Source organism: Apodemus sylvaticus, chromosome 4 (genome assembly GCF_947179515.1).
Source record: "Apodemus sylvaticus chromosome 4, mApoSyl1.1, whole genome shotgun sequence".
Classification (NCBI taxonomy): domain Eukaryota; kingdom Metazoa; phylum Chordata; class Mammalia; order Rodentia; family Muridae; genus Apodemus; species Apodemus sylvaticus.
In genome coordinates, this window is record NC_067475.1 from 46,654,692 (window position 1) to 46,667,950 (window position 13,259).

At 43.9% G+C, this 13,259-nt stretch overlaps 1 protein-coding gene across 4 annotated transcripts in view; it reads left to right on the top strand.

Annotated features, from left to right (window-relative positions):
* The window catches only part of Cdc14a (cell division cycle 14A), a 154,119-nt gene that overhangs the window by 28,036 nt on the left and 112,824 nt on the right, over positions 1-13,259 (top strand). For 3 of the 4 annotated variants that reach the window (XM_052179379.1, XM_052179380.1, XM_052179377.1), the window contains exon 4: positions 3,496-3,588. In XM_052179379.1, coding sequence (XP_052035339.1) covers positions 3,496-3,588 — 93 coding nt within the window. Of the gene's footprint in view, positions 1-3,495; positions 3,589-8,137; positions 8,157-13,259 lie in introns of those variants that run through there. The other variant, XM_052179381.1, reaches the window with a different exon arrangement.

Below are 13,259 nucleotides of genomic sequence, written 5' to 3' on the forward strand. Positions count from 1 at the left end.
TTAAGACTGGCTTGACTTGACCCGTATTTACATTTGCTTTGCTGTTGTACTGTGTGTGTGTGTGTGTGTTTTGATCTCTGAGCATCTCATATAAAGAAATCATCTTAAGAATGGGGTTAGCTTACTGAAAGCCAGTTGTATGACCACGACTTTACAAATGTTCTCCTTGAAAAGCCAGGCCTACCTGGGAGACCACAGGAGATGGACCGGAGTGAAGAGGAGGAGGCTCATGTCCTGTCAGAGGCACGAGGCTCCCCCTTGGGCTTAAGGCAGAGACTCAGAAGATGTTGGTGGGCTCGTTTATAAAGCAGAGTCCTGCTATCCCGATATTGCTGTGACAAGCAACTGAAGGACAGATGGACAGAAGGAAGGACAGGAGGGAGGAAGGAAGGGAGGAGGAAGGAGTGAGTGAGTGAGGAAGGAAGGGTGGTTTATTTTGTCTCCCAGTCTGAGGGCACAGTCCGTTATTGTGGGAAGGGAGGTCGTGGTAGCAAGCGTGTGAAGGGCTGTTCAAAAAGCAGAGGTGAATGCTGCTGCTCAACTTTCTCTCTTCTTTTGACTTTTGACCTCCCCCCACCCCCCGCCCCAAGCCTGGACGGTGCTGCTCCCACACGGTGCGGTGCGCGGGGCTGATGCTCCCTGGAGTATCTGGAGGTTTGTCTCCTAGAGGAGTCTTGATCCTGTCAAAATGAACCACCATATTCATGAAAGAGCCTCAGAGATGTACAGATGTGTTCCCGCTGGATGGTGCTGTTCCTTTCAGAGTGCTTGGATGGAAAAACAGGGCAAATGTGTGTGTGTGTGTGTGTGTGTGTTTATAGAAATGGCTTTTTTCTCATATTTGAAAGAAAGCATTAAGGATTTGTTTTATCAGTCCAATCACAGGAAATGTTAGCTAAATAGCGGAGAAAATGTTTTATTATCCCCAGTGCTTTTCCACTGCAGAGATAGGACGTCTTCCCCATGAACAGTGTCACTGGTGCCAATCACTATGGGTCAGGGTGGCTCTAAGGGAGGAGCCTGACTGAAGTGAGGGGGGCATTAGACAAGGCTGAAGTTTATAAGATCTCTGCTTTCATCCACTTTGAGTTGGTTTTGACCCCTTGGGCAAGAGCTCCACTCCCCATCATCTGACCTGGAGGCCAGAGGCCAAGCCTCACCACACGGAAACCATTCCTCAGCTGTAGAGCTCTGGAGACCCAAACTCTGAAAATTAAGTCCAAAACCATCTGAGCAGGAGAAATGCGTCAAATGTTCCCCTATAAATCAGCTGTAAGCTTGCAGCAAACACAAGTTTGCTTCCCTTGGCAGCTTTCTGTGGGGAATATTTTGAAATAGTTAACACTTGTAGGGCTAAGGAGGTGGCTCACACAGAGAAGTGCTAGTCTCTCAAGCCCCGCGACCTGAGTTTCACTCCTGGAACCTGTGTAAAGAGCTGGATGTGATGGCTCAAATCTGTCATCTCAGCATTCCTATATGAGATGGGAAATGGAGACAGGAGAATTATATGGAAGATTGTGGGCCAGTTAGCCCAGAGTACACAGCTTATCTGCAGAAACAATGCAAGAGACCAGCCTTAATATGGGGGAAGGTGAGACCAGACTCTGCAACATTGTCCCCTGACCTCCATGTGGGAGGCCCCTGGAGGCAGGGGCAGGGGGGCAGGGGGGCAGAGACAGAGAGGCAGAGGCAGAGGAATCTCTGTGAGTTCAAGGCTAGCCTGTTCTAAGTATTGAGTTCCAGGCTATCCACGAAGAGACCTTGTCTCAAACAAAACAAAACAAAACAAAACAAAACAAAACAAAACAAAACAAAACAAGTGAATACCCTCAACTTATTGGTGAAGAGCAATAAGTGGCAAACAAATTAATCCACAAATAGTAAAATTAAATAAAAAAATTGCCCAGAGACTCAATAAATCAAAATTGAGAAAGCAAGAAGCCATGTGTGACCACCATTGATGATAGCCATGAAGCCTTTAAATAAGTTCAGAAAATACATTCGATGGAATTGAATCAAACATAACTACTTTTTCCTCTGCTTGCTATAAAAAAGCCATTAATAAGAACAGATTGTCTCCGAGTCAGACAATAACTTTCAAAAGTTCAGTTAACAAGGACATTGCTGTTTTCAAAACATGTGATTTGTAGTTATTCATGTCTGAAAGGGGTTGCATGTCTTTTGGTCTCTAGCTGGGATACACATAGCTTCTTGCTTTCATAAGTTAAAATGATGCACCTTGGAGCTTAGATTTTGCTTTCTTTTCCTTGTTGAAAGTAACATGGTAGTGAATTTTTTGTTGTTGTTGTTGACTGTGTTCAGTGTGCTGGGTATAATAATCTATTTATTCTTTCAGTGTGAATTTACAGACAATATTGAAAGTCATATTTATGTCTATATTTACCAAACTATAGAAACAGTCCCTGGAAGTATAATCTCATGTGCCTACATTTAAATAGCCATTAGTCACTAGACCATAATAGTCTTGCAACCGAAAGAAATTATGTTTAATTGAGCCACACCCAGTTTCTCTAGATTTAAATTGTGACTAATTGATTTAATTTAATAGATCTAATTATTACTTTTCATGTTTAGCATGTGTTCAACAAACCATTTGGCTTTATTTTGGATTACTTGAGCATGTTGCATATTGCCTGGCCTATAGCAAGTGCTTAATGATTGAGCTCATGAGTTTAATACATGGCTGTTGAATCATGATGTTCCTTGATAACCTTTTGATGGTTCCTCTTTTTCCACTAATAACTTTCTTTAAGTTAATTAAAATGGGGTTATTAGAGTATATACTAGAAAGAAAATTTTAATATTGATCTGTAAAAATGAAAGTTTCGGAGAAGACAATAGATGGTTGACATATCTTAAACTGTAAAGAATGAAAGGTATATCAATATCTCCTGGATTCAGAGTGTCATGCTGAGAATGAAGAAGAGTGGTTAAGTCATATACATAAGATCAGTAATAAATTATTTAAAATGGCTCCTATGAACGGAGAATCAATGATTCAGTTATCTCCATTCTCAGAGATGTCCATCTTTGTTATATTGTCGATTCTTTGTTTTTAGATGTATTTATTATTATATCTAAGTACACTGTAGCTGTCTTCAGACACACCAGAAGAGGGTGTCAGATCTCTTTATGGATGGTTGTGAGCCACCATGTGGTTGCTGGGATTTGAACTGAGGACCTTTGGAAGAACAGTCAGTGTTCTTAACGGCTGAGCCATCTCTCTAGATTGTTGATTCTTACATTCAGGTGAATTGAAGAGAAGTGAGCTAAGTAGCCCCTGTTACATCCAAGAAAGTAAGGAGTTGGTAGGACCCCCTAGCTCCAAACATGCAGGTCTCAAAGACCACTGAAGCTAGACACTAGCAATGAAAGGAATTACATTGTAGGAACTGCTACACTTGCTGAAGTTGAGAGAAGATGGTAACTCCTGACTTTCTATGGTAGTCACTCTGTTTTGTTCTTTCCTTCCAGTCATACAGTTTATCAAGAAAGAAAATAGTGCACTACACCTCTTTCGACCAGCGGAAAAGAGCAAACGCAGCATTCTTGATAGGTGCTTATGCCGTAAGTACTTAATTTGTGGTTATTCTGGGATCAAGTTGGTGAAGGTCTAATGCTCTTAGATCCCAGGCCACATTCTAGTAGGACAGGAGGGGTGCATTATTAGCAGGTTGGGAGCTAATTAGGGACGTAAAGTGGACTAACATTACCTCCATCATTATCACCACTATCATGACCACCACCACCACCACCACCACCATCACCACCACCACCACCACCACCACCACCACCACCACCACCACCACCATCTTGTTTTGTATTGCTTTGAGTCAGAGTCCTCTGTATTACTGGCCTGGGACTTTGTGAGTAGCCCAGGCTGGTCTTAGTCTTCTTAGTGTTAAGATTTCATGTATGAGCTGTCTTGTTTAGATGTAGATTTATTTTTAGATAGTGAGAGACTCTTGGAATGATTTTGTGTAGATTGGATTCTCCTGTTATCAGCATTTTCATGTGCAGAATATCTATACTTAGCTAGGACATACCCATGGGAGGGTGGAATATGTGTATAAGTGAAATATAATATAGAAAATTTAATGTCTGCTAAGCTATTTTTGTGGGGGTGGGAGACAGAGGATGGTCTAGACAGCAAAGGAGAGGATTCTCATTGTTATTTTTTTGTATCATCTATACAAGTGTTTGCAATAGAAAATGGAGTATGAACCAAGCATATATTGTACCTTCCCTAGTAAATCAGTGTGCTCTTTACAAAAGTAAGTTTGAGTAGAAGTTTTGTTTTCTGAAAGCACAAATGCATCAATATGAGTTCTATGTGAGCAGACCACAGTTTCTGGAAATTTCTGGATGTGCTGGGACTGGACCAAAAGAAGACAGAAATCATCACAGCTCAAATGTACCTGTAACCTGGCCTGGCTCTTAGGGGCGCTGTGTGATTCCTACTGAGGAGTATGCTGATTCACAGGAAGGGAGGGCGCTGGCATCTCCCCTCATTCCCAGGAACCGCCAGGGTGTCTCTGAAGCCTGACTCTTGCTGCTGTGTGACCTTTCCAGGCGTTTTTTTTTGCAGACCTTGATGGAAGGCACCACACTCTGGCAGGACAAATGCAAATGTCCAGGGGTGGGGTGGGTGGATGACTGCCGGCAGGCCATGGATTGCAGGCAGGAAGAGGACAAGCTGATGGTGACTCTGGGCCTCGCTCCTGGAACTTTAACTTCCTGGTTCATTTCACTTCTTCTGTAATGCCCGGAGCTCCCTTTCTTCTTGTTGCACTGTACAGTGTAAGGAGCAGATGCTAAGAGTCACTCAAACACGGCTTTTCCATCCCCAAGGGGCTCTGTGCTGACGGGTCCGGTCACCTTTCGCTCAGTTTTGCTTCTTTTCCATGTTATAAAATGGGTGATTTGGATGCTGTGACCACGACATTTCCTCTCACGTCCTAGGACACTAGGGTGACTTGCTGTCCAGGCTGGGTGTTGTTTCTAATCTGAAGAGCATTCAGGAAAAGCCAGCTGTTGGTGGGGAGGGTTGGTGAAGTGCTAGCAGCTGAAGTAAGCATTTTGCTATTTTGCACCTTGCATTCATAATTGATACTTGGTTGACTGACGGCGTGGTTAAGGATGGAGCGCTTGCACTCATCTCTTGAGCCAAGGCCTGCACCGAGCGTATCTTTCCTGTGGGGCTCTGTGATGTTTTTGAGCATGTTATTCATAGGTCCTCTGTCATAGAGGACCTCTGTGTGGTTACCCCTTTCCCTCTCCCTCCCTCTCCCTCCCTCTTTCTTACCCCCTTCCTCATTCTCTCCCTCCCTCTTTCCTTCTCTCTGTCTCCCTTTATTTCTTCCTCCCTTTTCCCTCCTCTCTCCCTCCTTCCTTCCCTCCCTCTCCTTTTCTCCCTCCTCCTTCTCCCTCTCCCTTCTTCCTCTCCCTCTCTCCCTCCCTCCTCTTCCTCCTCCTTCTTCCTTCTTTCCTCCTTCTCTCCCTCCTTCCTTATCCCCCTCCCCCTCTCTTCCTCCTTCCTTCGCTCCTTCCCTCCTTCTTTCTCTCCCTCCCTCCTTCTCCCCTTCCTCCCTCCCTTCCCACCTTGTCATTCCAGTGTTGTTTAGAGTGAACCTTTATTTTTTATTTATTTATTTATTTTTTTTTTTGAGACAGGGTTTCTCTGTGTAGCCCTGGCTGTCCTGGAACTCACTTCGTAGACCAGGCTGGCCTCAGACTCAGAGATCCACTTGCCTCTGCCTCCTGAGGGCTGGGATCAAAGGCATGCGCCACACTGATTGTCTTCTGAAAAAAATTAAACAATAATAAAAAGATCTTGACCAAAGCACTTAAGGTTTAGGGTTTGGCTCATGATTCCAGGTTCCAGTCCATCGGTTCCAGCAAGTACTCTCTCACTGAGGGAGACTTGTGACGTGCCGTTGTTCGCTCTCCTCCTCCTTCTTTAATTTAATTTAATTTAATTTAATTTTATGTGTATGAGTGTTTGCTTCACCTATGTCTGTGCACAGCTTCTGTGCCTGTTGTGCTCAGAGATCAGAAGAGGGCGTCAGATTCCCCGGAATTAGATTTATAAATGGCGTCGAGCGCCCGTGTGAACGCTGAGAGCCAAGCTCGGTCCTCTGCAAGAATAGCCGGTGCTTGCTCCTCTTTCTCTCTTTCTCTTTTTCTTTCTCTCTCTTTCTCTTTCTCTTTCTCTCTCTTTCTCTCTCTCTCTCTCTTTCTTTCTTTCTTTCTTTCTTTCTTTCTTTCTTTCTTTCTTTCTTTCTTTCTTTCTTTCTTTCTTTCTCTTCTCTTTCTCTCTTTCTTTCTCTCTCTCTCTCTCTCTCTCTCTCCCCCTCCTTCCCCCTCTCTCTGTCTTTCTCTCTTTCTCTTTTTCTTTCTCTCTCTCTTTCTCTTCTCTTTCTCTCTCTCTCTCTTTCTCTCTCTCTCTCTTTCTCTCTCTCTCTCTCTCTCTCTCTTTCTTTCTTTCTTTCTTTCTTTCCTTTCTTTCTTTCCTTTCTTTTTCCTGGACAGGGTTTCTCTGTATAGCCCCGGCTGTCCTGGAACTCACTCTGTTCCACCAGACCAGGCTGGCCTCGAACTCAGAAATCCACCTGCCTCTGCCCCCCAAATGCTGGGATTACAGGCGTGCACCACTACACCCGGCTATAGAGTGAGCTTTAATTTCACCAGTTAACTCTAGAATTTTGAAATGAGTTCTAGGTATTACACATGCATTGGGCTCCTGAGGAAATACCGTGAGGTAAAACAAATGTGGGATCATCTGTAACTTTAAAGCAGGCCTGGGGGAAAGAGCGGCTCTGGCCGGTAGTCTACGGTTGTTCGCAGTCTGCCTCACGGCTGCTCACAGTCCTGAGTGGGAAGCCGGCCATCTTGTATGGGTCACTTCCCAGCTGACCTTTCTGATTTTGTAAATTTGCTCCTCAGAAAGGTTCTTTTCAAAACTGTTATATAAAAATGACATTTAGGCCTGTGGTCATTTCTTCAAGAGTGACTGCTTCTTGTTGTATGTACTTAATTGTTGGCACAATTCTTCTAAGATAGGAATAGGATTTATACATATCAGTTCATGTTCGTATGGGTTCAGTGCTGCTAGGTGGGAAAGTCTCTTACAGATGAATCTTCTCTGGGTATGGAAGGGGCTCTAACTTGGGGGCAGCCATGTAACCTATGAAACAAAACAGGTATATGTGTTTTTTTCAGAGAGATGTCCCAAGAGTGAAAAGACAATTCTCTCTCTCTCTCTCTCTCTCTCTCTCTCTCTCTCTCTCTCATTTTTTCGATGAACCAAATCAGAAGTTAGTAGTGATTTCACTTCTATATCCCCTCCCACATTTCACGTGATCAGAAGTGCTGTTGACTCTAACTCCCGGAACACACCGAACCAGAAAGCAGCTTTCTGTTTCATGCTGTTACCTACGTCAAGCCTTTGCCATCCTTTCCTTGATCACTTCTGTAGCTTCGTGCATTTTCCTCCTGCATTCCTTTGTGCATTCTAGTTTCCCTTTGAATTCACTTGCTGTGCAATTGTCTGGGTGGTCTTTGCAAAAAATTAAAGCGAGATCTCATCATGACCCTGGTTTGAATCTGGAGGCTGACTCTGGCATCCGATTCTTCCACTCAGATCCTGTGTGGCCTCTTGATCTCTGTGCTCAAGAGCTCCCATTTCATTGTACTGGCCTTCTAACTAAAAATAGTGTGCCCTTTCTCACCAGAAACCTTGCTAGTTCTGCTCTCTTTATCTAGAACATTCTTACTTCAGATCTTTGAATGCCTGTCCGTCCCTGTCCCCCCTCTGCCCCCCTAAGTTACTGTTTTGAGATCCTTTTCCCCAAACTCTGCCCTTGCTCCCTTGTTCTCCTCCTGCCACCTTGCTGTTTTATTTTCTTGACGGCACTCGGTCTTTGAAGTTAAGATGTGTGCTTGTGCATTTATGTGTGTATTATCTCTTTCCCAGACCAAAGGGTGGGGGACCTTATCTGTTTTGCTCAGTGCCCTGTCTAGAGGGTGATAAAATATTTAATGAGGGGTTAGGTCAAGTCATTCACTAGTTGAGTTGGAAGCTGGCCACAAGGCTGTGGCCAAGTCCTAGACGCTTCCTGCTGTTCTGAACCATGGTAGGTCTTGCGTGGGAGGCGGCCACACGGAAGACCCTAGAATGTCCTGTGGAAGGGGCAGGTGCTAGGAGCAGCAGCTGTTTCCTAGTTGGTATATCTGAGTAGCAAACATCCAGTTTAGGATCAGACTGGCTGTGAGGCACATGCCTGTAAATATACTGAATGAAGCACTGTAAAGGGGCAAGTCCGATAGAAAGGGTAAGAGATGTTTTCTTCCTTCCCGGAATATCTGAGCCAAAGGATACAGAATCAAAGGTGATAGCTGGCATAAGAAACAAGAATGACTTCCTTTGAAAACAGACTTTCATTCTTCTAATTGTTTTGTTGTGGTAAAACACACATAACTTTTTATTCGAGACATAAAAGCAACAACAAAACTCCAGAGTTTCCTATATCTTGGGGTGGTCAGTAAAAGCTGTGTAGTCGAGGTGACTCTGAACTTCTGATCCTCCTTCCTCTGCCTCTCAAGTCCTGGGATCTTGCACCACTATGCCTCTACCCAGTTTGTTCAGGGCTGGGCATCGAACCCAGGACATCCTGTGTGCTAGGAAGCATTCCACCAACACAGGTATATCCCAGCTCCTGGAACCATTTTTTAAGCAGCTAATTCCATGGTGTTGATTAGCTTCCAGAGTCAGGGCTTTTTAGTTCCTCTTGTGGGTGATTTCCATTATGCCCTGGACGCTTTTGTTTGTTTCCTTATCTGTAAGCTTGGAGCTTCTATTTTAAAGCCCTTTCTTTTAGATCAGTCACAAGGATCAAAAAGGAGATAAAGTACAGAGAAGCCCCGTGCTCATTAGGAGACCCACAGAAGTATTACTCTGCAGCTGGTCCTAAGGTCAGACTGCTGGATGGATGTGGTTGCTTGGAGATCCTGGTGACACATACTGGTGTGGTCTCTTCACTTTCTAGGCTATAACATTGCACTCCTGGAACTGGAAGGCTCACATTTGAATACGATACCTTCTCTCCAGTGTAGCATTTGGGGCAACTGTAGAATCAGGATGCTTAGATCACTGGAACGCCCAAACATGCTCACGTGACTTGAAGAAAATAGCTGTCAAAAATATATCATTGAGGGACTTGAGAGATGGCTCAGCGATAAGGTCACTGACCTCCTCCGCGGACCTGGATTTGTGTCTCCGGCCCCACATAGCAGCTCACAATTGTCTGTAATTCCAGTTCAAGTGGGGGGATGTGGCCTTCTCTCTGGCCTCTGTGGGCACTGTATGAATATGACACACACACACACACACACACACACACCCATGCTCATACACATACAATAAACATTAGTGTAAGTCTTAAAAAATTGTGTTAATGAAGCTCTTGCCCTGAAATTCAAGACCAAATTCTTGCTCTGTGTTTGTCTACTCAGTTCATAGGACTTTGACATTTATGTCAAGGAGGATTTGCTTCAGGCCATGATGGCTGAAGAAATGAGGAATGGAGATGTGTGTCTGTGTGTGTGTGTGTGTATTGCAAACATACAGGAGAGGTTATAATGATATGATTTTTCTTTTAGTTAGTTTAAAAATTAAGTTCAGAGTTAGGAATAAAGAGGGTTTGGTTTGCTATGGTGGTGCATGCCTATGCACCCAGGATTTGGGAGGCTGAAACAGGAGGATTGTGAACTTGAATCCAGCCTGGGCTACATAGTGAGTTCAAAGCCAGACAGTCTTAGGTAGTAAGCAAGAGGGAACAAATAGTTTTCAGAGATGCAGAGGATGCTTAAACAGAAGTGACAACCACATTGTAATCTCCTTAGCTTACCTTTAAACCTGTGCCTTGCTGGAGATCTACATTACAGATTAACTAGGTGCAGCCTGAGCCAGACATTGTGTCTGCACTGGGGGCATGACCAGGCTGAGGTTTATAGACTTTCTACCCATGCACGTCTACCTTTTATTTCATCTACTCCACATAGGGCTATTAATATGGTTTTATTGTGCTAGTAAGTCACCTTCTAATTGGAGTGGTGTCATTCTCCATCCGGCCAGAAAACACCCACTGCAGCACAGCCACTAGTGTAGCTTTGAACCCACTCTGTTGGTGTATGCCACAAGCAAGCTTTTGCTTATTTAATCTCCTGTTCTTTCATCTTTAGGAGCAGGGATAATAATACTGTTTGTAGTAGAGGCCTGAAGACAAAGGAGGCCTTGCGCATGAAGGCGACGTGATCATGTTTAAGCCCTTAGAAATCCCTGCCAGTTCCGGGGGCTGGGCTGTGTGCCCTTCCCCAGTTTTTGGGCTCGTTGCCCCCTCCTCTTACCTGTTTTGTGCTTCCCTTTACCCTTAGACCACAGCTCAGAGTGTCTGACAGCCACCTCCCTCCTTCAGCGTCCCTATCTTCCCGGCTACCCCTTTGTGTGCCTAAGTCCCTCCGTGGCTCAGTAGCAATCACCTGGTTGTTAAAGTAATTACCGATGAATAGGTCTTCAGATATGAGTGTGAGCTCTTTTCATATTTTTTTTTGTCCTAGGATATGATTTTCACGTTTAAAGGAGGAATTTTTTTTAAAACCGCATGAACATCACTCTTGTGAGATGTGTAGTCAGGTCTTGATAACTTTAGTAAATATTTATTTAGTTCCCGTGAACCATGGTGAGTCCTAAAGAATATAAACAAACAAACAAATCCAACTTCAACTATGAAGAGCACACAAGCAGGAAACAATTGTGAAAAGTGGGCAGTAGATATGAAGCCGGGAGAAATGGGAATTCATCCAATAAGTGCTTTGGAGTAATTACCACGTGACAGGCGCACAGCCCAAAGAGTTGAAGGTGTGGGCCTCCTACTTTCTGGTGTTACTGTGAGGACTCGAGGCCAAGCATGGGAGGACCCCAGCAGGCCTAGTAAGGAAGTGTCACATAAGGGAGAAGGTTGGACTGGGGGACTTTGAGAAATAACAATATAACAAGAGGTGGGGGAGGGTCTCCCATTTTTCTTCTTCTTAGTATCAAAAGAAAAGTTTTGATGCATTTCCTTCCATGTGGTTGTTCTGTGTTCGTCTGAACCCCCATCACGGAGCCTGTTTTAATGATTTGCTCTTTAGCATGCCCCGCCAGCAGGGTATGGTACAGTTTGTTTGCCATTTAATATTTTTTTTATAGCATATAAAACAATTTTCTGAATTATATATGTTATACTTGTTCTCAGCCTAAAAGCGGAGGCATGGTTTCAAATGTCCTTTTAAAAAAATGGATTTTTAATCTTTAGATTGCTAGAGGTGGAATTAATAGATTCTTTTTGTTCTTACTTTTACTTTTTATGTTTTTGCCTTTTTGGAGATAGCGTTTCTCTGTGTATCCCTAGCTGTCCTGGAACTCACTCTGTAGACCAGGCTGGCCAGGTCAGAAATCCACCTGCCTCTGCCTCCCAAGTGCTGGAATTAAAGGCGTGCGCCACCACTGCCTGGCTTACTTTTTTTTTTTAAGATTTATTTATTATTTATATGAGTATACTGTAGCTGTCTTCAGGCAGAGCAGAAGATGCTTACATTACAGATGGGTGTGAGCCACCATGTGGTTGCTGGGAATTGAACTCAGGACCTCTAGAAGAGCAGTCAGTGCTCTTAACCACTGAACCATCTCTCCAGACCCCATGTTCTTACTTTTTTTTTTTTTTAATGTATAGTGTTTAAGGCCTATGAAGTCATCAGCCAGTTCAAGGCCTGCTTTATTTAAACCAGTACAGTTGGCATTATGTAGAATTTAAAATTTTATACATGTGTTAAACTTTTATATTTATTTATTTATGTGCGCCCGTGCGTGCACACGCACGCGCGCGCGGGCAAGAGAGAGAGAGACACACACACACACACACACACACACACACACACAGAGAGAGAGAGAGAGAGAGAGAGAGAGAGAGAGAGAGAGAGAGAGAGAGAGAGTGTAGATATGTGTGTCACAGCAGCCTGAGAATAGAGGTTGGAGGACAACAGGTGGGACTTTGTTCTCTCCTTTCCTTCTACCAAGTGACTTCCAGGTGCTGAACCCAGGTCTCCTATATGCTTGTTTAATGGGTGTGAACCTTATAGCTTTGGAAATCTAATTGCTAAAGACTCTCATGTCATTATTTGTGCTTTTGAGATTGAGTGTCATATAACTCAATATGGTCTAGAGCTCTCTGTGTGGCCTGAGCTGGCTTTGAACTCCACTTCTGCCTCGTCTCTCTTAGCAGGTGCCCCGGTCCTCTGACTCTTTCTGTCCCTTCTTTCATAATGTTCCCTGAGCCTTGGGTGTACGGATTGTGTTGGAGATGTACACAGTGGAGCTGGCCTTCCATGGCCAGTTAGAACAATGCTAGTTAAACGCGGCTGAACAAGAGTCCGTGTGCTTGTTAACTGATGTCTTGTTGACTAACTGTGCATTGGCTTTGCTCTTCTCACAGACCTTGTCACTTCCTGTCTTTATTAACTTTATTAACATCTGTGAATTATGATTTCTGAACTGCCTTAAACTCATCATTAAATCTGTAGCTCCAATGCGTTATTTAAAATGCAGGCAGAAATTGTCAAGAAAGATGTTGGTTCAAAATAACAAGGATGTTTCTATTAAATGTTTATTAAAACAGTAACTCAGCAGCTGTCAGAGAGGAGAGGCTCTTCATCCTTCCCTGTGAATCTAATGATAGTATCATGCAGGGAGGAAGGGAGGGGCGGGGCATGGCTGGGCTGACTGGTTTCCTGTGTGCAGTTCCTTCCCTTCGTGGGTCGATAGGCAACTCTTTTGTGATCTTGCCTGTAAATGGGCCACATTTTTGTTCTTCTAAGCCTGTGTTTTTTGGTGACTCTGAAATAGCTCAGGCTTCCTGAAAATTGTAAGTTTTTCTTCAGTCTCTCCAAGACTGGTGTTCGTTTGTCTTTTCCACACAGTTAGCACAGAACCACCTTCCCACAGTCAGCTCTCCTTGTGTTCCCTCTATCAGGGTTCTAGGAAAAGTACCTGTTCCCTTTCCATTCGCTGAAGGCATCTTTCTCAATTTACTGCATAAATATTTTCTGATTTTGTTTTTCTCTACTTCTACCGTGGAAGCTGAAAACACGCTTCCTCTGTGCTCAAATAAGCTTGCAAACACATCCACATGTCACGGGCTGAG